A 23,099-nucleotide genomic window follows, 5' to 3' on the forward strand; every position below is an offset into this window, starting at 1 on the left:
GTATATGTCTGTATGGAATTTTAGCACTTTTTTCTTGTAGGTAACATGCCAAGAAAGACTTTCGATTTAAGACAAGATAAGAGGACTAAATTACCGTTGTCACTGCCGACGGACGTCACCGTGAAAAGCGCTCTCGACAGGGTCCTTAGGCTCGTCAATGTAGCCAGCAAGAGATACTTGACTAATAAGGTGATTTTTTAAAATGACAAATAGCTTTTGCCCGCGCGATTCGGATACGCGATATTCTGTGGTAAGGTCCTCCATCTATTTCATCGATTAAAGCAAATAATCGGCAATGGCTCACACGAAAGTCCTGAATGTATACAACTTTCAGCCCCTTTATGGGGTTCATTTTATAAAATCGCTTACACTGAATTCTAAAATTCATGTTTCCAATTTCAAAAATGACGAAGTTCCCATACAAATTCCACCCCCCTTTTCACCCACTCAGGGAATGATATTTGAGACATTAACTATGCTATGTTCTTCCCAGGATTTTAGTTTTAAACTACCTTCATATCTCAAAATCGGATCTGCGGTTTAAGCGTGAAGACAGTTATTTTCCCATCTTGTATATAAGACTAAAGTATAAACTATTGTTTTCCTGAAAAATTAAGACCCTTGTTTCAATTTGTCAGGTGGACCGTTGCGTAACAGGGTTAGTGGCCCAGCAGCAGTGTGTAGGGCCCCTACACACGCCTCTCGCCGACTGCGCCATCATCGCCCTTTCGCACACCGATCTCGTCGGGTCTGCTACTTCCATCGGTACGCAGAACGTCAAGGGCCTGTTGGACCCTGCGGCAGGAGCGCGTTTGTCGCTTGGAGAAGCTCTCACTAATTTAGTAAGTGATTGTTATGTAAACTTTTAGTTGTACACTTGTATTAATAACCTGGGATACATTTTAAAACTACAATCAAACCGCATATAATCCTCATACTGAAGGACCTCTTAATTTGCACGCCACTTCGTCGGATTCTCTGCCAGTCTTATCCACTACTTTACAGTCAACAGTCAAGTCATCTGATTAACATTAGAACGACAAGAAAAGAAATTAACTTTAGAACACGATTTAGCTTTATGCGATCTGGATATCACTAGCCGCTTAATGACTTTAATATTACATTTTGTATATGTTAATTTAGTAATTTAACAGTCCTGCGAGATCTCATCAAATTGTAGTTAGGACTTAGGACAAGCAATATGTTCTATCTGTAAACCTTTTCTAAATTCAAATTAGTTTTGTTTCCATATCCAAGAAAAGCTCTACAGCTCCACAAACTGACACGATTTTCGACAAATTTCCTCTCATCAGTATAACTTTATGATTCATGATATAGATGCCTCACGTAAATTTCCTTTTCAACCAGGTATTTGCCGGCATATCCCAATTGGAGGACGTAAAATGCTCAGGCAACTGGATGTGGGCAGGCAAGACGGGCGCAGAGGGCGCCGCACTAGTGGTCGCATGCGATGCGCTCTGTGGCGCCATGCGAACGCTCGGAGTCGCCGTGGACGGTGGCAAGGACTCGTTGTCGATGTGCGCTCACGTCGCTGGACAGACAGGTGGGCTTATTTAATACTAGTGTTTCCCCGCGGCTTCGCACGCGTAATCCATTGAGGCTAGACGTCAATTTAAATTTTGGGATTTCGTAAAATAAGGATTTCATTAAAGTTGCATAATAAATAACGCCTGCGCCAAATTTCATGTCTTTAATCCTAACAGTTACAATTGTGGGATTTTATGATTTGGATATTTGGAATGTCGCGATAAGTAGCCTATGTGTTATGTGTCATACCAAATTAAAAACACGCACACACTCGCAAATTTGCGGATTAAAATTTCGCTTTACGAGGATTCTGTGATTTGAGCATGGGTGCGAAAAGAAAGCAAAAGCGAGACGAAGGCGACGGAGACGGATGACTATTTCCATTTGTTCGCGGAATCTGCACCCTATTGTTTTAGCTCGAATTAGTGGGAGACAATCTTCACTACTTCATATTCTAACGTTGAGTGTGTACTAGTGAGAATTTTAGTGGAATTTTAAAATAATATTTTATGCAACTGTATCATGATAAGGGCCATTGTGACACGAGTGCGAGTTTTTGACATGTGGCGAAGTTATAACGTCAGCATTTCTGCATCACGTAATTCTTAAATAGTGATTAACTCTTTTATTTGTTTCAACTTTCAAGAACACCATGCAAAAGCAAAACCAATTCCCGCTATTTTGAAACGTTTTTTTTTTTTACCAATCACAACCTTAGAATGGACCCGGGAACTTTTTTAGGTCATACAGGCAAATTAAATCATCATCATCATCATCAGCCGAAGGACGTCCACTGCTGAACAAAGGCCTCCCCCTTTGACCGCCACAATGAACGGCAACTCGCCACTTGCATCCACTTCCATCCACTTGGATAAAATCTCGGAATAAGAACGGCTGGACTTAGACTCATAAAAGTTGGCATCCATGGCTGTTTTAAGTTAACGTCAATGAAAACCACGATATAATTTTAGGGAATTCCCACGAGAATTTATTAAAATCCCAAAAATTTAATTCAACTGCTTTATCTAATGATGTACGCGTGCGAACTGCGAAGCCGCGGGTAAACGCTAGTTAATCTATAAAGTCGATTTAACAATAATTAAGTACCTGAATAAAATAGCTGTTGGTCATTAGATAATATACCGGTGATCTTTTTTTATTTTAATTCCCGCCATTTGCAGTGCGAAAAAGAACATTGTGAAACGTTTCATCATGAAATGTCAACGTTGCGATCACACAATGCACCTAATTGGACTACCGATAACGATATCGTTAGTAGGACATTGTACTACGCGAGTAGAAAAAAGGATTCCTTGATTAGACTCGCGAGGCAGCCGCTTATTTGTTTGACGCGTATGTATGTATGTATGTATGTCTATTCCTATGTCCTCTCGTAACTACTCAACAGCTGAACCGATTTTGATGTATGATACGTCATTGGATTCGTCTTAATGACGCGAGTGACACTGGGTACATGAAATTCTTAAAAACCAAATCGGCGGATTTTTGGCGCCAAATTGTAAGTTTCAAAAAATGATTTTTATTCAAACCTATCGAGTAGGGTATCAAATGAAAGCTAATAATTAGCCCGTTTTTAATATATATGGGTTATAATAGTTTTAATATACCATTTTCACAGAAAAGTGTAAAAAAAACTATAAATTAAAAAAAACAAAACCCGACTGCCTCCCACTAGACTTGTTTTCTTTTTTTTAGTATATAATATTATTAGGCAGTCGGGTTTTTGATTTTTTAAATTTATTGTTTTTTGACACTTGTGCCTACCTTGAATCATAGTAGTAACCAATAATAAAAAAAACGTTATGTATTACAATGAAACTTCTTCCTTACAGTAAAATCGCCAGGCACTTTAGTGGTCTCTACTTACGCGCCGTGCCCCGATATCACCGTCAAGATAGAACCCGCTCTAAAGGCAGAAAAGTCAGCGCTCGTCCACGTCCCTGTGTCGGCGGGCAAATACAGGTTAATATTTTTGCATTCCATTATATATTATTTATCTTGTTTCAGTTCACTAAGATCCGGCGTGGGGCTATAACAATTAGATTCCCACCGGGTTGCCTTAATTTTTTAGGTAAAGTCAGCGATTTTACGACAAAGATTGAGTACACTAACTGCGAGGTGTTGCAAAGATATACGTAATTCACGTTTCCCTGAGTCTCTGGGTTGTCTAACGAAAACGTATACTCCGCGTCACTGCTAGGATCACATCACAAGTTATTAGGCCGCGAACTGGACGCCAGCAACCAGCGACGCGACACGAGCGGCGGCCTAAATGTTGTCAGTAGGTTTATTTCTTAACACACACACTATGCCAATTGCATTTGTCATTGGTATAAAATAATGGTAAAAAGAGTTGGGGAACGCAATTTCAACAACGCTCGCGTAACGTAACATAGGAAGTCTACAGTTGCTCGCTACAATTTTCGATTTACTAATGAGTATTAAAAATCCATAGGTTGGGTGGATCAGCACTGGCGCAGTGTTACAAGCAACTGGGCAACAACCCACCCGATCTGGATGAGCCTGAAGTTCTGAAGTCACTATTCAAAGTCACTCAGAAATTATTGAAAGGTAAGACAAATCAAACACAAACTAAAATGTTATATTTGGGTTTTTTTGTTGGGGACATGCAGCCGGGTTCTTTCCGAGAGTCCGGCACTATGTGGGCCCTCCCTTCCCAGTCGTCCATAATGTTTTTTTTTACCCACTGCACGTCGCTATCTCATATAAAGCACCTCATATATAAAAAATAAAACTAATCAAGTAGGTAAATAAAAGCAAGGACCTTTGGCCCTTAAGGCGACTCAACTCAAAAAAGGTTATATTTTTTTTAACTGGTTATTTCTTTTATCTTTACAATATCAATTAATATCATCAGTACAATATTCTTATTTTATGATATATGTTACTAATAAGTGGTGATTATGGTTACTTTCATGCCATCAAATTTTTATAATTTATTATTATTTGTTAGTAGGTACCTGTTGGTAGGTATTTGATATGTTGTTACGTAAAATAAAAATGCATTTAATCAAAATTGAAGATCTAGAAGGAATATCAACTCGAGAACAGAGCAATAATAAAGCCGCGCATTAAAATTTAAGACAATTTTATGGCTAATTTTATAGCTAGTATTTTAATTCCATTACGCCTTATACATTCTTCGAATTTACAGAAAAGAAACTGCTATCCGGCCACGATGTAAGTGAAGGGGGTTTCATAACCACCATCCTTGAAATGGGTATTGGAGGTATCCGTGGAGTGAATGTAGACTTTACGGTGGAACCCAATGTGTCAGTAATTGAAGCTCTGTTCAACGAGGAATTGGGTATCGTCGTTGAAGTGGCGCCTGAGCATTTACAGTATGTCCTAGCACAGTATAACGATAACGGTGTTAGTGCAAAGAAAATCGGTGTTACTGGGAAATATGGTATGAATTCTGATGTAAGTTGGTCTACTCTTCTACTAGTGTTTAGTTTTATGCAAAGGAAGTCCAGTAAAATGTTAACTCGCTATCGTAAAAGGAATTTTTTGTTAATTACAAAATTTAACGCAGATAGTAACAATATTACTATACCTAATCTCCTACCTATACCGACGATGCCTTCCACTAAAGCAGCGTTGCGAGGATGTGTTGCGAAGAATGTTTTTCATTAACCAATAGAAACGCTTCATTTACCTCGCCTCGCTCCGCTCAGCTGTTTCCATAAGACATGTGCTGTGCAGGGATGTGTAAATGAAGCGTTTCTATTGGTCAATGAAAAACACATCCCTCGCAACACATCCTCTCGCACATTATTGGTGGAAACGCTGCTTAAAGAAAATTATTTTAATGCTATATAATTATTGCCTACATATAACAATTAAGAATAAGTAAATATAAGAGTATAAGCCGGTTCAACTCCTTTACTTGTGATAGATAAGTAAATGATCCGTTTAATTTTTTTTTTCTCCGTCTGACTGGGGCAAAGGAACTGGCTCATGCATACATGTTTATTTAACGTTTGGGCTCCACAGAAAACCAGCGTTACTGCACATAATGTGCGGCAACACATGCTGAGTGGAGACCCTTTTTGGTATCCTGCCGTGTCACCTAGTAACATAGTTTTAGTGCTAGTTCTAGTCTTAGTTTTAGGTGGTACTTTTTTGGAGCCAAAATAAACTTTCTTTCTTTCTTTCTTCTTTCTTTCTAATTCAAGCGCGTTTAAAGGAAAAACTTGCCGAAGCACGTAGACGAAGTATTATGTTTTTTGAACATAATTTTACTGCCACTTGTATTATTTTATCTTGCAACCAGTTCTGACTAAGTAGTAATGCAATTTAGGACGTTATTTAATGAGCCACTGTAGACGCTGCCTCGTTTCCACAGTGATTTAATAGGTACAATAGAATACAAGTAAACGTAATAACAAGGAAAAATCCTACTATGACTATAATTTAAATAGAGCATTGTTTAATATTAGACAGGTAAATTACACGTTTGCTTAGTAAATGAATCCTTATCAATTAGAGCCGTAATAATCTAGTGCTTTAACCTATGGTCGCTCTGGCAGATTGTCTTGGGAAGCCTTACTCAGATTGGCGCACCTTGGAGGTTAAAGTGCTCGGTTATTTTATGCGATAAACGCTGATGATAATAGTGAGCAAACCTGCACCACATCTACGAAATAATCAATAGTCTGTGTGGACTTCCCAATCCGCATTAACCCCATGTAAGAACTCAAGCTCTCTCATTCTGATGCGAAGCCTGTGCTCAGCAGTGGGACAAAAATCGTACATAGGCTATGCAAGTATGCATGGATAATATGCCCTTTTAAAATTCTAGGTTTCGGTGAAAGTAAACGGTGAAGCAGTACTGAATGTCAAGTTGATAGATGTCTACAGAATGTGGGAGGAAACGAGCTACCAACTCGAGTGTCTTCAAGCAAACTCTGAATGCGTGAGACAAGAATGGGAAGGTATGATTATAATGAGGGTTCTGTGACAAGCTAGTTGGCGCTAATGTGTCGAGTTGTTACACTCATCTTTATAAGAACGCCTATGTAAAATATCGTATAATCTTGACGTAGCAGTTAAGATTTTTGAGATTTTACATGGAACCCGTGGGAAAATTGGGATAAAAAGTAGCCTATGTGTTATTCCAGAGGTTCATATCTACATATCAAATTTCACTCAAATACGTCCAGCCATTTTAGAATGAACGAGTAACAAACGCGCGCACACACATACAAACTGTCACATTTATAAATATTAGCAGGATTAGGATAGTTAATAATAGATAAACTTCAGTGAATTTCTTTGCTACTTCGAGCCATATTTTTGTCAACCTGACTGTCACTTGCTAGGTATATTTCGTGTATTAACTACGTACTTTTTAATCAAAAATAATGTTTCAGGCCTCAAAAATCGCAAGGGAGTGACATACAGTGTTACATACGACCCTACAGCTGCGGTGATCAAGTCCAAATCTACAAGTGTGGCTGTTCTGCGTGAAGAAGGTAATAAATTGTCTATTTTTATTTCACGATAAATGATGTCACTTTTTTTACAAGCTTTTATAACTTTTTTAACTCTTGCCTGTCCTTCAAACAGAAGATATTCGGACAGTCAGTAAGCAAATAATTATAAGAAAACTGTCCAGAGATGCATTAGGTACCCGCAGAAACGCATAAAGGGAATCGTTTTTTTAACCGACTTCAAAAAAGGAGGTTATCAATTCGATTGTATTTTTTTAAATGTTTTTTCCGTTCTTTCTGCGTTTGTCTAGGAATGCCTTCAATTAGGTCCCATAGGCACCAAATCAGGATCTGTATCTTAAGGAAATTGAGGAAAATCTTCAAATATTGTAATGGCACCAATAGTAAACTAGATGTATTTTTTTTAATTCGACTGGAAGGCAAACGAGCAAGTGGGTCTCCTGGTGGTAAGAGATCACCACCGCCCGTAAACATCTGCAACACCAGGGGTATTGCAGATGCGTTGCCAACCTAGAGGCCTAAGATGGAATACCTCAAGTGCCAGTAATTTCACCGGCTGACTTACTCTCCACGCCGAAACAACAGTGCAAGCACTGCTGCTTCACGGCAGGATTAGCGAGCAAGATGTTGGTAGCAATCCGGGCGGACCTTGCACAAGGTCCTACCACCTAGTATTTAGTAGTAACTCGTGCATTTGCTCTTGAAAATCATCATTTGGTGTAGTGAAACTGATAATGAAAAACGAAATAATGAAATACAAAATTCACTCATTTTTAACTGTGGTGATAACCCTATATTGCATCTGCACATAACGGCAAGATGGCTAGATTAAGGAATCGCCGTCGGAAAAACTCGGGATATTACGTTTATTTCCGAGAGTTGTTGTCATCGTACTGATGTAAAAATGACACATAAAGTCAAATAAATCAAATAAAATGCAAAATACGAATATCAGTTACTTTATTAAAAATTTTACATACGGTGTTCAAATGTTCCTCCGTGTCTAATACACGCTGCAGCCCGTGCCCGAGTATGTATTTTGTAAGGGTGAAGACGTTTAAGAACTTTTAGTACTGCGGTATGACTTATTTCGAAATGTCGACCAGCTGATCTCGAACTTTTTCTTGGATTCCGCTCAAAATACCGCAGTATTCTTTCTTCAAGTTTAGCCGCAAGACCGGGTCCTCCACGTTGATCGTTCTGAGCTGTTCTTGGTACAACGGGCTGATTGTTGGCGACACGATCACAAGCACGTAAAATTGTCCTACGACCTGTTGGGTGTGGTGGTGGATATGTTTCCCTGTAACGTCGTAAAGCTTCAACCGCATTATAATTGCAGCTCGCGTATAACATGAGCAAATTAAATATCCACGTGCATCTAACAAAGGCATTTTCATGTATTGGAAGCAAATGAAATGAACTTAAATGCCAATTTCATTTCAATCATCGTATTTATGATATGTTTATGATCGATTTTCAATCATGCAAAGAGTTTCGATAGTTGTAAAAAATGCGTTGGTTCTATCTCGGCTTGGTGAATGAAGAGTCCTATGACAACCTATTACTACAACTTCAGCGCAATATCCGTCAAATATTGTTAAGTATTAATTTTTTTGACGATAATCAAAATAAAATAAAAAAACAAGGACAGCCAATTGTATGAATTGCTGATTAACCAGGGAACAATTTCAATTAATTCGAAAATAATTTGATGAAGCGAGTTAACGAACTAAAACCTTTTTATCAGTTTAGGTAGGTAAACAGAGAGATTTTATTTATATCTTTTATCTTCTTTAATTGTTTATGACGATTGGGTACATTTGAGTCTGTGATTTGAGTGAATGTCAGTGTCATGTCATGTCATGTGAGTTATTTGTTGTGGTTAGTATGTCCTCCAATGGACAGAGCCATATTTTTCTAAAAATCTAATCTAATCTAGAATTATTAGCTAAGAAATTACATAAATACTCCAGAGACAATCACCTGTGCAAATCCTGCAACGATTTATTTAGCGTTGCACGCAGACCTAAGAATGGACAAATGGCAACAACGTCTAAAGATTGTTTACAAGTAAGAACATTGACCCAGCCACCTGTTTAGGGTTGGCACAAAGTAGTTTTTGGTATGAATGTTTAAAAGGCTATAACTTGAAAACGGTAACATATATTTCCATAGTTTCTATGGGGGAAATATAGTGCTAAGGTTGAACTATCTGCCAGTTACGCAAAGGTCCCTCGTCGAAATCCACCCTGTATAGTGCGTAGGTGAGGTAGACGACTATAGGTCCACTCATGTTGAATCGTGCTGAGGCACTGACTTCAGACTGGTAGAAATTTCATGGATTTTTGTAGTCGGTTCAATTTTTTTTAATTAAAAAAAATATTAACCCATGACACGATGTTTTGTTTCATTTCAGGCACCAACGGAGACCGCGAGATGATAGCTTCACTACTGATGGCGAACTTTGAAGTGTACGATGTGACCATGAGCGACTTGCAAAACAAAAAGATTACTCTGGATGCTTTCCAGGGATTGGTGTTCCCGGGTGGCTTCAGTTATGCAGGTACACGACCATTGCTTATCTCTCTGAGGTTGTATAGTTTTAGCGGAATTAATATGGTCCTTTTGACTCCGTTTGCAAACAGTCTTTCATTTCACACTGAAACATTCAAACTGAATTAGGTAACTTTCATACTACATTTAAAGTAAATATTCAAATTGATATATCTAGTGCTTTAGCGACAACTTGTCTCCTATGTCTGCTACGTTTACATTGTCATTGTCATCTTCTACTACTTGCGTTGTCGTAGTTACTATAGTCCATTCAGGATAACATTGGACTCTAGAAGGTCACAGAAGAAGGGGTTCTAAACATTTTTTGTGAAGTCGTCATGATGATGATGATGATGATGAATAAAAGAAGTAATAAGATGAAGTTATAAAATACTTACAAAATAACATAATATTAATACGTAACTTGCTACATATTAATTCGATTCATATTTATACATAATTTAATAACTGTGTCTCATTCCCTGTTCAAATATATTCTACTCGTAGTTCCTGCTATGAAGTTCAAGCTTTTTTCCATTCCAAATTTCATAAAACTTGGTGCGGTGCTAGAGTTGTGAAAAGTTTACTATTCGTATGATTAAAGGTCATCCATTTTGATCCAAACTGGCGATTCAAAACTATAAATAATGTACAGAATATTTCTTGAGTTTACAATATTATAAACGTTCCGTTTCTTGCAGAATGTTCTTTATTTCTGCCCCTTTAGGTATTTAATAGGAAAACGTTTCTGTTTAACAAAATAGGAAGTTTTTTTTATTGTTTTTAAATTATGATTTGAAAATAGCAAAGTTAATCTCACTAATGTTACTTATAATTAACTATTAATTAATTAATTATTTCACGTCTTAACCGCTGAGCCAATTTAGGCAAAATTCGGTATACAAGTCCCGAGGAAGGACATAGAATAGTTTTTATCCCGGAAAATTGCATAGTTCCCGCGGGATAGCAATGAACGAATTCTACGTGAACGGAGTCGCGGGCAACAGTTAGTTAATGAATAATTGAAACTTATATTAGAGACTTAGACAGTGTGCAAAAAAATGCAATTGATTAAATGACTTCCTAAAGCGTGCACTATAAAGAGCCTATTTTCCTTCTGTCCATTCCTATATGGAACAGACTGTACAGTGGTAGGATCGAGAGTAACTAACGCGAGTGGAAGTGGCAAAAGCATGAGAAAATAAGTTTTTACATAATCATGCTACACATTACCCTGCCAACTCTCCTGTCCGCTGCCAGGGAAGTTGGCTGAATGTAAATGAGGTACCTGGTCATCTTACGTTACGGCATATAATGCAATCCAGTCAGAGGACTACTTTAATAAGCCACTAATCTAAAAGCACTGCCTAAGGTATGTTGCGTAATCACAACATAATCTTGTAACTGTTTAAATGCACACGTCTTCTTACTTTCTAAAGCTCGAGATTATAGAGGTAATAAAACACGACAAAATTTGGGTTAATGCCGTCCATTTATAATATTTGTTTTTGTTTGCCAGACACACTCGGCTCCGCTAAGGGTTGGGCGGCGGGTATTCTATTCTCGAACTCTCTGAGCTCACAATTCGCCAGTTTCAAGAACCGAAGCGACACATTCTCGCTTGGTGTCTGCAATGGTTGCCAACTCATGGCTCTGCTTGGATGGATCGACCCAGAAAAATCAAATGCAGCTCTAAACAGGACTCAGATATTCTTGGACCATAATAAATCTGAAAGGTATTTTTTGCGTACTAGAAAATATGTATATGGAACAAAGATTAGTTACGCATGATTAGATTAGCAACTTCTGTTGTTGTGGTTGTACAAATCAGTGTCAATTTCTATAGTTTAGAAGATCATAAGGAATACTAAATCTTTGCTGCTATTGCTGAAAATGCCACTTTCTGACCAATGACAAACATGCATGTAATTTGTGCGCAAACCACCAGCGTCGGTCCTAGCTTTTGATCAGGGTAAAGGAAGGCTGTCTTTGGAGCCACAAGAAAAGTAACCACCATCAAAATTCTCTAAATTTAATTTCTTGTCATCTGATTTTGGCTCGCCTTTGGTACCAGGTGCCTAGAGCTATCGCTCCACTCTTTCTACCTTACGCACGACCGGCCCTATGGTTTATATTAATCCAATTTATATAAAGTGTAAACAAACCGATTTTATCAAAATTCTTGTATAAACACCCAGAGGATCACATCAATAACACATTCATCTACGAGTATAACGTATAAATCATTTTTTTCACCAAAATTCACTTGATTTCAATATTTAATTTTCATTTGAAAAATCTTCGTCAAAACCTGATGTTATTTCTTGAATAAAACATGGGTATAATCTGTAGTAGCCTAGACTAGCGTAGATGGTGGAAAATTTGACATTTTAAAAATCGATTAATGCTCGATTTAATAAGCGATTTTTATTTATTTACTTTAAAATTAAAAAAAGTTACTTCTTTTATAATTGAATGAAAAGTCTTTGGAATTAAATCAAGTAACACGAGTACCTACTTAGTTTAGGTTAGTCACATAAAATATCATTAGTAATTTGATATTATACCCTAAAACAGGTTCGAATGCCGCTGGAGCGCAGTGAAAATATCAGAAGGCGTGGACGACAAGGACGTTTGGTTCAGCGGCATGGGTGGCAGCGTGCTCGGAGTATGGGTCGCCCATGGGGAAGGAAGATTCGCTGTGTCCGAGACTTCTGTGCTCGCTAAACTGCATAAGAACCAGCAGATCGCTATGCAATACGTGGATGATGATGGTTTGCCCACTGAAGCGTACCCTATGAACCCCAATGGCAGTCCTTGTGAGTAGTTTAATTTTGTACGAAAGATTTTTGGTCTATACCTGAACGAAAATTAATCGTGACGTACCTAATTAAACGTGAAGCATTTAAAACATGGATCATTTGGGATACTTTTATCTTGATGCATACAAATTCCATTGTTGTCTAGTTACGAGTATCAACTTTTTATAAAAACGAAAACACCATCTAAAATGATAAACAAAGCAATATCTTTTTCAAGTAGGTGAAATTACATTTTCATTTATTATTATTTGTTGGTTTCGTTTTAGGTTTTTAAGATGAGCACTATATTCGCCTCAGCTGGAGCAGAAATTTCTGGCTTCGTATTATTAAACGGATGAGCTTGTGATCAATCAATCAGTACTCGGCAATCAATTAGCTACTTCCAGGCCTAGGCTATACTACACACGTTACACTTGCCATTGGACATCAATGACATTCTTAACCCGTTGTCTTTCAGATGGTATAGCGGGCGTGCGATCCACCGACGGACGACACGTGGCTATGATGCCGCATCCGGAGCGATGCGTGCTGAAGTGGCAGTGCCCGGTGGCGCCCGCCGAAGCTGCTGCTCCCGCCGACCCCGCCAGCCAAGCCTCGCCGTGGCTTAGACTATTCCAAAACGCGTATATGTGGGCATCGCAACATTAGACACCAATATTCTCCTTGGAACTTTGGGAGCGTTCAAGTATTACGTAACGCAATTTGGGGGGAGGAGGGTCTTGTTTGGGTTCAAACAACGTGTTACGTTAGTTTTTTTTGTAACAAGTACATACTATAATGTCCTCAAAAGTGGGAAATTGTCATTATGTTACGTAACGTTCGTTGTTCGTTGGGGCGGGGGGTTGGGAATTCAATCATTCAAAACAAATGGTTTAAGCGAGCGAAGCCGCAGGTAAAGAATAGGGAAAAGGTAAAGGAATACAAACTGTTTTTATCCGGTATAAAGGTGGGGCCACATGCAGTCGCTCGTTTGCAGCGATAAATCTGGTCATGTGACCCCATTTTGAATGTGAAAAAAGTAGCAGTGGTACAAATAAAATAAATTAGAGTGAATGAAAAAAAATAACAGTGTTTTTGCCGAAATTGAAGAGGTTTTTTATGTCACGTGACCAAATTTGACACGAAATGAGCGTCGAGCAGAGAGAGAGAGCATGAGCGAGCATGTGGCCGCACCAGATTTTTTTTTTTGATTGTTGCGTTGTCTAAATATTTTAAGTGTGAGAAGTTATTCTTTTGGAATCATTCCCGTATGGATATTATTTTTGTACTGTAGTAGAAGTATTGTTGTCTTTTTATAGTTATTGCGCCTGTGGGAAAGGTCCCTCAGGTGTGGCGCATTGGTTAGATATGTACCTACAATGGCGTATATTCTTTGATGGGTACTTAACCTGCGATGTATGCTAGTTTGTTAAGCCCTCTATTGGGGAAAAGCTAATAAATTGTGTCAATGTCTAAGTTAGGTACCTATCAACTATGGTGAAATAATGCGGTTATGGTACTAGTATTTAATTATATTCAAGAAGGTAAAGCAAGCATTTTCTTTCTTTTCTTTCTTTCAAATGCTGAAATGTAATTTTTATATATTTTTTAAACCAGTTATGGTATTTACTCCACCTGTGCCTTACTTGGAAATTATAGATTATAAATATATGTATATAGGATTGCAGTAGGGATCCATTCAATACCATTTTGTCAATATAAAACTCAAAATTTTGTGCTGCAAAAGTTAGCCAAAACGCATATACTATTCGTGTATTTCTCTTTTTTAACAAACTATGATCGGGGAACCCCGCGCTTTTTTTCCATTGTACAATATATTCAGTATGTATAAAGCGTAAATTAGTAGATTAAATGAGAATTATTAAGCGCCTTTACATCAGTGTCGCCGATATTTTATCAATCAACCTTACACACACTAGGTTTACGGCAGCCCATTAAAAGTAATCAGGGTCTGCAACCCGTAAAAATATGAAGTGTAAAGCGCGGTATAGAGGTTCCAACCAAGGTAAACTCTGTTGGGAGGCTGGTTCGCAACCATCTGGAGCGCGATTAAGTAAATAACCGTCAATCATTAAAACTAACTCGAATAGAATCCGTCTGATTTATTGTTATTATTAGATTAAGTCTGTATATGACCTTTTTTGACTTCACATTGATACCATCTATATACAATGTATATATTATTTTTTTACTTTAGGAAGAAAGTGAATAATCAATCATCTTTTTATTAAAAAATACTTTTACAAAATAAGGAACAGCAACAACAGCGGTAAGTCACATTTGTTCCGTATCATAGGTAAGGTACCTAACAGTTATTCATTTTAAAGTGGTGTTCAATAAAAAGATGCCGTGTTTACTTTTTTGGTACAATAAAAAAACGGAAAAGTATGTATGTTTCTTTATGCCATTATAAACATTCCGAAATATAAGTTGAAAGTGAAAATATTTTCTAAATATTTATGTATTACTTTTTTTTTAAAGTGGTTATGAAATTGTAGTTAAGCAAATCATGTTTGTAATCATTTAAAAGATTGAAATAAACAAAATTATTAAAATTTATTTCATCACTTTTTTATTTTTACCACCCATAATTTACATAAAGTAACAAGAAATGTTCTAAACATGTAAAATAAAGATTATGCATTAATTATAAATAAACATCATGGGACAATAAAATTCACATCAATCAACCTAGTCCCAAATTAAGAATAGCTTGAGCAGTAGTACTATGGATACTAGGCAATTGATAAGCATACTTATGTAGATAAATACATATTTAACATCCAAGACCTGAGAAGAAACATTTGTGTTATTCATACAAATATCTGCCCAAACTGGGGATCGAACGCAGGACCTCAAGCTTCATAGTCAGGCTTTCTAACCATTTTGCCATCTGGTCGTCCCATTATATTTTGCACATATTAATAAAGCATCAACTGTTTTCCATGATACAATGTAATATGACCTGACCACTAAAGGGCGGATGACGGATGCAATATGGTGACGAAAGCATAAGATGGATAAGACTTTTATTAAACTTCGATTAATATTTTTGTATAAAAATGTATAGAAATTTGATGGTGATAATTCCTAATAATGGTGAAGTATCACTTTATGAATATGCACCTCTTACATCAGTAGATGTAAAGAGGTCATTTAGAAGGATAGTGAACTATTAAAGGAATTTCACTGAAAATATTTAATATAGAAAAAAATACGATTATTTACAACAACAATGAACTATTTTTCAATTATGTTCTCTTTTTTAAACTAATTGTAGTCATATCCATCCATATTATTTATATCATTCAACATGATTTTGACGTAAATTGCATCCATCATCCGCCCATTGATGACCACTGATGGAAAAGTACAGAAAATTGAAAATTGACAATTGTTGTAAATTTGCATCAGCAGTAGAGGACAAGTAGCCAGTAATAATAAAAATATTTAAGTAAAGTAGGACAAGTAGCCAGTAATAATAAAAATATTTAAGTAAAGTAAGCGTCAAATGTTCATTGTTGCTATTTTTTTAATTGTATCACTCAAGTCTCGCCTGTGAGCTTTTTCTAGTGCATCCATTAGATCAAAAAACCATTTTTGACGGTCAGCTCTTGCCCTGTAAATTTCCATTATTTGCATTGCCTTCTCAGCTTGTGTTATACTTAGACACTGTATTTCATCAATCTTATATTCATGTATGCCTAGATATCTGGCTAGATTTCGCCAGTATGGGCCGATTTCTTCGGTTACAGTTTCTATTACCCTGTCTCGTCGGGCATCACTTAAACCATCCCGAAATGAGCTGTATTTCCCAACAACTGCTGGTGGTTCATTTTGTTCCACAACTTGTTGTTCTTTCTTGACAACTGAAATTTAAAAGTTTTATCAAAATCCATTGCAAGTAGGTAGAAGTTCTGATTGATATTTGTTTTGAGTGTTGATTAAAATTCAGATTAATTGTTAAATTAATATTACACCTTAACATGAAAATATTCTTCTATGTCTACATAGATGAAAATATGTATCAGAACATTTAGTAAGATTCTTACCATACTGATTCAAAGGTTTTCTGGGCGCATAAGATTCCTCATACTCCGCAATATCTTTAAGAATATCAGTGTTGTAGGGAAGCTGCTGTGCCAATACTTTTAACGGCAGAATATCTTCTTCAGATAGCACATCTCTTTTCTCCAGTACCTTCAATAGTTGACCAACTGTTTCAATTTGCTCAAATCTTCTAATGGAATTGATTTGTTTCTTGTATAAAACTTTCATTGCTTGTATTACTGAACTGTGCATTTCGCTCATACCAACCTTGAGCGTGATCAAATCTTTAAGTTTTACATACTCGGGCGATACCATTCTTTGGGAATTATCGGTATACAATGGATTATATAGAATACGCACCATTGTTATTGGATGGAATTTACTTTAATCTTTTCATAAAATTTCATGTCAATGACGTTAAGACGATTCAAACAGATTTATCTATCGGAAATATCACTCAACACCAACAAATTTTTGCTATTCCACGACAAGAATACAATAATTATAATTATAATAGGGATTAAAATCAGTATAGTAATTCAGTACTGGCTAAAGATAATTTATATTATTATGTGTTTTAAATCACTAGGTTTAACTAGGTTTCACTCACTAACTAGTAACTAACCACTCACTTAACTAACTCAATTCAATTCAATTCAAATTTAGGAAAAGTGGCTCCATCAATTTTTTGATGATTCTGCCAGTGTCGAGGTTGACAGAGACACGGTGGGTAGGTGGACGACTTGTTTGATAATCAGCCAGTTTTCGGTGGGATAACTACCAGCTACTATCTGAAATAAGGATACGATACACTAGGTTGAACTAAACAATAAATACATGAAATAATTAGATGATGAGATACAGTAAGCTAAGATATGACAGTTTACTACAGGTAGAAAAACATTGAAACAAGAATGAACATAAAAAAAAAAAAAAAAAAAAAAAGACTACATTTATAATTTTATTTTATTTTTAGTCAAAAATTTGTCTAAAATTTCACAAAATGGAGAGAACACTAAAGTTAGGAGAAAATTAATATTAATAGGACGAATAACATCACGAGGGAGGATACTATATAAAGGAACAGATATTTTTGTACATTCTAAAAACATATGCTCCAGAGTTCCATCAGCCAAACCACATTCACAGATGGCATTGTCCCTTATTCGAAGCTTTGCTAAAAATACAGGAGAACAAAAATGACCCAGTCTTAACCTAATAATGATGGAGGTATTTAACTTTGAAAATTCTCTATTAATAAAAAACCATGGTCTCGTAGGAATAGATGATTGAAGGTTTCCAAAATGTCTTCCCTTAATTAGCCGAGATGATTGCCACAAATCATTCCAAACTTCAAACATTTGAGGTTTCACAAGGGCCTTAATGTCACGGCTAAAGCATTCATTGTAGTCAGACAAACCTAGATGAATTGCTTGTCTAGCACACAAATCAGCTATCTCATTATCCACAATACCACAGTGACTCGGAATCCACGCAATAACAACTTCAAGATTGGCTAGATGACAATCACGAAGAGCATCTTTGATTTTTAGCGTCAAATAAAAGTTATCTCTAGAATGAAAAGGAAAAGCCACCAAATCTTGTAAACAACTTAACGAATCAGACAGGATTATAGTTTTATTAAGGTTATGAGATTTAATGTAAGATACAGCTTCATATAAAGCCACCGCTTCACCAGAAAAAATTGAACAATGAGGAGGGCTTTTAAAATTTAGAATAATTTTAAATTTGGGAATCCAAACAGCTGACCCTACAAAATCAACATTAGATATTTTTGAGGAGTCCGTGAATATTCTTAGCCAGTTCTTAAATTTACTATTCATAATTTCAAGAAATTCCGAGTTGGCACTCGGAGATTTTTTATGAATTCCTAAATCAAAGATAACATTTGGTTGGAAAATTAAACTGTCGTAATCAAAACAAAAAATTGGGTTTTTACACAACTTAAATGTAGGAATATGGGCATACTTTTTATAAGATTTAACAAGGGGAGGGAGAGCTTTATTCACCCAATATCTAGAGGAAGAAGAGAGTTCTGCCAATTTTTTACATTTAGCCATCAATGGATGAGAAAGATATTGAGATATGTTTAGAAAAACCTGTCCGCTAAATACTGACGACGAAGAAATAAAGGAGGATCAACACATTCAACCTGTAATGCATTTATAGGGGATGACTTCATAGCACCAGATATTATGCGCAGGCACCTAGACTGAATTCGATCCAGTTTTGCCAACGACAGTTTACTACAAGGTTCTAAAACAAAACAGGCGTAATCAAAATGACTGCGAACTATTGCGTTATAAAGAATTTTTTGAGTGTAAGGATGAGCTCCCCATCTCACACCAGATAGAGAGCGAAGGACGTTTATACTTTTCTCACATTTATTAATAATATAATTCAAGTGATAAACCCCTGAAAGTTTAGAATCTAGGTGAACCCCTAAAAATTTTACTTTATCCAAGATTAAAATCTGTTGGTCATTGATAGATAGATTAAGAGCAGGTAAATTTCTTTTCCTGGAGAAAACAACTGCATTGCACTTAGGAATTGACAATGAAAGACCATGATGATCAAGCCAATCATTTAGATAATACAGAGCCAAATTTAATTTATTAGAACAGTGAGTAAGGGAGGAATTATTACAATATAATACAATATCATCTGCATATTGTAAGATATTACAGAAACAGGATACAGCAGGCTCCAGGTCTACAGTATAAAGGCTATACAGTAATGGGCTTAACACCGACCCTTGAGGTAACCCGTTCCACACAAGTCTTGGAGGAAGTAAATTTCCATTAATGCGTACACGAATCAAACGAGACATTAGTAAGCTACAGATGATATTAACCAATCTAGTTGGAATATCCAACTGGAGTAATTTCTGTCTGAGAATGGATAGGTTGACACTATCATAAGCAGCAGAAATGTCCAAAAACACAGCCACAACACTTTCATTTTTACTAAAAGCAATACGTATATCAGATGTTAAAATACTGAGACTATCAGAAGTACCCATTCCTTTACGGAAACCAAACTGGGACTTAGCTAGAATATTTCTGTTTTCCACGATCCATTCTAATCTATTTTTAATCAGATGTTCCAATATTTTTGCTAACACTGAGGATAGAGCTATTGGGCGATAAGATGAAGGATCGTTAGGATCCTTTCCAGGCTTTAAGATAGGGATAATGATTTGAGTTTTCCAGGAGGAGGGAATTATACCAGTTATAAAAATATGATTAATAATTTTTAAAAAGATTAGTTTAGCAGACTTCGAGGATTTCACAATGAAAGAATATGGGATCCCGTCGATCCCAGGAGAAGAGTCTTTTAAATGGTCTAGGGCACATAACAGCTCCGCATAAGAGAATAAGTCATTCATTCTATCCATAGAGGGAAGAGATGGGGGAACTGGAGGAAAAAGGTCCTCAGAGGGAACAAAAGGAGGAGAGAGTTTATCTAAAAATTCAGCTAGCCACGGATCTGTATCATTGGATATAGCATCATTGACACTTAAACTCCGGCGAAATGCCTTGAATTTTTTCCAGACTAAAGTGGACGGGGTCCGGGGAGATAAAGATTTACAAAAATTAGACCAACCCTCTTTTTTCTTTTTAGATAACAGTCTCTTCGCTTTTGCAGAGGATTTTTTGAATAACAAATAGTTATCCATGGTAAGATTGTCAGAATATCTATTTTCAGCCAAATTGCGCTCACGAACAATGTTAGTACATTCTGAATCCCACCACGGAGGAGAAGGGATTTTATTACGAGCAGAATTTTTTAAAGGAATTGCTGCATCTGCAGCAGCGAGAAGACATTTAACGAAACTATCATAAACATGAACAAAATTATCATCATATATATCTGGAAGGGTATTAATATTTTTATCTAAATTAGAAGAAAATTCACCCCAGTCAGCCTGATTAATTTTATATTTTAATAAAGGGGGAGTAATGAAGGGAGGAGGAAAGGATTTTTGGATCGAAGAAAGTATAGGAAAATGATCGCTACTAAATGATTGATTTAAAATTTTCCATGAAAAAGAAGTAGCCAGATTTGCAGAAACAATAGTTAGGTCTACTGCACTAGCGTTTTGAATAGGAGATACTCGCCTAGTGGGAGAACCGTCATTTATAACATACAAATTTAAATCGTCCAAAATGTCTAGAAGCGTATATGAATTTGGGTCACACGAAGCTGAACCCCATAAAGTGTTTTTACAGTTGAAGTCACCTAAGATAATGAAAGGGAAGGGATGGAGATAAAATAGTTTTAAATTCAACTAGTAGATTTAGGTTTGGATGAGGAATATATACAGAAATAAAAGAAAAGTCAAGTAATCTGGCAGCAACTATATTTAAGCCAGGACTATGATTGGGAAGAGAGAGAACGGAATACGTAAAAGATCTGTTTATAAGGAGAGCACAACCAGCATACCCATCATCTCTGTCATCCCGGAAACAAGCAAAGCCAGGAACCCTGAAGCGACGACCTGGCTTTAACCATGTCTCCGAGAGGGCAGAAACGATGGGTTTATATTTGTTTAGTAAAAAGATGAGTTCTGATTTTTATTAGAAATGCTCTGAACATTCCATTGCAGAATGTCCATTATTAGTGATTAAGGGAACTATTGATTGAAGTTGAGATCGGACGTTGTTCGGTAGTGTGTCACTAAATTTGTGAATTAGATTAACTAATAAACCAGTAAGATGGTCTAAGAAATTGTCGTTAGGGGACTCGTTAAAATTATCATTCAGAGCGCACCCATTAGGAAGCGATGAACGGGGCGTACTAGTAATTTCTTTGTGAGCTTGAACATCATACATTTGAGACTGTAGACGGCGAGGTTTTCTTTGGGTATAAATAGTTTTTCTGTAAGATTTTTGCGCCGAGGAACCAGCATCAACATGGATGTAATTGGGAATCGGAGGAAGAGAAGGGATTAACCTTTGGGGAGGAGATGGAACTTTTTGAGCAGCAGCGGAGTAGGACATCCGAGCCGGACGGAAACGTTGAGATGCCTCTATGTAACCAATATTTTCTTCAGACATGACCACTTTAATAGCTTTCTGGCGGGAATGTTCAGGGCAGGTTTGATCTGTAGCATTATGGCGGCCGAGACATAAAACACAACTACTATTATCGTCAGAGATGGAACATGACTCACCGGAATGAGGTTGGGCACAACGATAGCAGATAGGTTTGGACCTACACTTTGCAGCAATGTGACCGAACCTACAACATCTTCTGCACTGAATCGACGGGAGCGAGTAAGTGTATACCGGGATAGATGAGTTATAGATGAATATTCTTTCCGGTAATATTTGGGAGTGAAATGTTAGTACAACGGTTTTTGAGGGAATCCATTCCGGAGGCTGACCATCTCTGTGAACTTTCCTTGATAAACGGCGGGCTTTAATGATTCTTCCACTAAATTCTGATTCTAAGCCGGTCGGAAAATGCAATCCTTCAACCAACTCTTCCAGAGACCATTCCGTGGGGATATCTCTAACCACGCCCATGCGAGATACATGATATCTAGGAATGGAAGCCGATAATTTGTTTTCTGGTAGAAAACTAACAGAAAGGAAATTATTGGCATCCAAAGCCGATTTAAAATTCACAGCTACTTTGTTGCGACCAACTGACTTAATCGAGCCTTCCACAATAGCCTGAACCTTATATTTGTGAAGTAATTGGGCCACTTTTAAAACCTGTAAGGACAGGCCTGATGACAATTCCGGTTCCATCTTACTAATATGGATCAAGAAAGGACCCTTATCAGTTTCCCGATATTTCAATTGGGGGTCATCTGGATCATACTCAGGGGATACATATAAATTTTGATAGCTATCTCCTGGATTTTTTGTTTTTCTGGGACTGGAAAATAATCGACGCCATTCGTTTCCTATTATTATTAATAGCCCCATTATTGTCTGATTGTGATGAAGAAAAAAGAGAATCGTCAATGGCGTCGGAAAACGTCACAGAATTCCCTTCATTATTTATATTTGACAATGGCCTCCCTCGATCAGGAGGTTCCTTATCGGACATTTTGGGAAATAATCCGATTGGAAAGAACTATTTAATAGATGTAATTAACAACAACTATCTAACATACAAAAAGAAAGCAAAACTACCCAGAAAATCCCACCTAAAACGGTTTTTTTTCAAAATTACTCACCTGAGCGCGTGTGTCTACCAACACAGCGACGAGCAGACCCACTTAACTAACCCAAAACTAACCTTAACCTGACGACAAATTGACAATGTCAAATATGTCAATGTCAATATTGGAAAGTTCCGTTTTGCACATTTTTGTTTCGTAGGTGTAAAATATTACTGCCAAATAGCTCACTTATTACTAATTCAACATCAACAGCTGTAGCATTTTCGAAAGAAAACAATGATGATTATTAATAACCATATATTTTTTAGAAAATTATGAGTGAATAAAGCCTTTAAATGACTAACGGATTTGGGTCATGAAAACTAAACCGAGTTAAAAAAGGAACGTAAATACTGTCTCCCTGAAGGGGATTTCCCTACAAATACCTCTTATGTTACGTAATAGCATGACGGCATGGACCAGAAAACC

At 36.8% G+C, this 23,099-nt stretch overlaps 2 protein-coding genes and 1 long non-coding RNA gene across 5 annotated transcripts in view; 2 read left to right on the plus strand and 1 right to left on the minus strand.

Annotated features, from left to right (window-relative positions):
• The window catches only part of LOC141433368 (uncharacterized), a 62,678-nt gene extending 47,698 nt beyond the window's left edge, over nucleotides 1-14,980 (plus strand). Inside the window, exon 2 of the long non-coding RNA XR_012451923.1 lies at nucleotides 14,723-14,980. This is a non-coding gene — a long non-coding RNA (uncharacterized lncRNA). The remainder of the gene's footprint in view (nucleotides 1-14,722) is intronic.
• The window catches only part of Pfas (phosphoribosylformylglycinamidine synthase), a 29,613-nt gene extending 14,633 nt beyond the window's left edge, over nucleotides 1-14,980 (plus strand). For both annotated transcript variants that reach the window (XM_074095363.1, XM_074095364.1), the window contains exons 13-24: nucleotides 41-189; nucleotides 639-842; nucleotides 1,369-1,564; nucleotides 3,402-3,531; nucleotides 4,025-4,140; nucleotides 4,745-5,013; nucleotides 6,395-6,527; nucleotides 6,966-7,067; nucleotides 9,463-9,609; nucleotides 11,119-11,335; nucleotides 12,177-12,418; nucleotides 12,879-14,980. In XM_074095363.1, coding sequence (XP_073951464.1) covers nucleotides 41-189; nucleotides 639-842; nucleotides 1,369-1,564; nucleotides 3,402-3,531; nucleotides 4,025-4,140; nucleotides 4,745-5,013; nucleotides 6,395-6,527; nucleotides 6,966-7,067; nucleotides 9,463-9,609; nucleotides 11,119-11,335; nucleotides 12,177-12,418; nucleotides 12,879-13,069 — 2,096 coding nt within the window. In that variant the 3' untranslated portion in view covers nucleotides 13,070-14,980. The remainder of the gene's footprint in view (nucleotides 1-40; nucleotides 190-638; nucleotides 843-1,368; nucleotides 1,565-3,401; nucleotides 3,532-4,024; nucleotides 4,141-4,744; nucleotides 5,014-6,394; nucleotides 6,528-6,965; nucleotides 7,068-9,462; nucleotides 9,610-11,118; nucleotides 11,336-12,176; nucleotides 12,419-12,878) is intronic.
• On the minus strand, nucleotides 14,509-22,730 carry Fadd (fas-associated death domain protein). 2 transcript variants are annotated; one of them, XM_074095371.1, is made up of 3 exons: nucleotides 22,686-22,730; nucleotides 16,474-17,262; nucleotides 14,509-16,290 (listed from the first exon to the last, which is right to left on the minus strand). In XM_074095371.1, exons 2-3 carry the CDS (start codon nucleotides 16,832-16,834, stop codon nucleotides 15,929-15,931), a joined length of 723 nt encoding a protein of 240 aa, XP_073951472.1. In that variant the 5' UTR covers nucleotides 16,835-17,262; nucleotides 22,686-22,730; the 3' UTR covers nucleotides 14,509-15,928. The 2 variants fall into 2 exon arrangements, with proteins under 2 accessions (XP_073951472.1, XP_073951471.1); XM_074095370.1 differs by lacking the exon at nucleotides 22,686-22,730 and having other exon boundaries at nucleotides 16,474-17,376.
• Between the last annotated feature and the right edge of the window lie 369 nt (nucleotides 22,731-23,099).

This window comes from Choristoneura fumiferana, chromosome 12 (genome assembly GCF_025370935.1).
Source record: "Choristoneura fumiferana chromosome 12, NRCan_CFum_1, whole genome shotgun sequence".
Lineage (NCBI taxonomy): Eukaryota > Metazoa > Arthropoda > Insecta > Lepidoptera > Tortricidae > Choristoneura > Choristoneura fumiferana.

Excerpts from the sequence above, each read along its gene's own strand:
- Fadd (XM_074095371.1), bottom strand. The coding sequence starts at position 16,834 with ATGGTGCGTATTCTATATAATCCATTGTATACCGATAATTCCCAAAGA. Across the intron at positions 16,291-16,473 it reads AAAACCTTTGAATCAGTATG|TTGTCAAGAAAGAACAACAA; the intron begins GTAAGAATCTTA and ends TTTAAATTTCAG.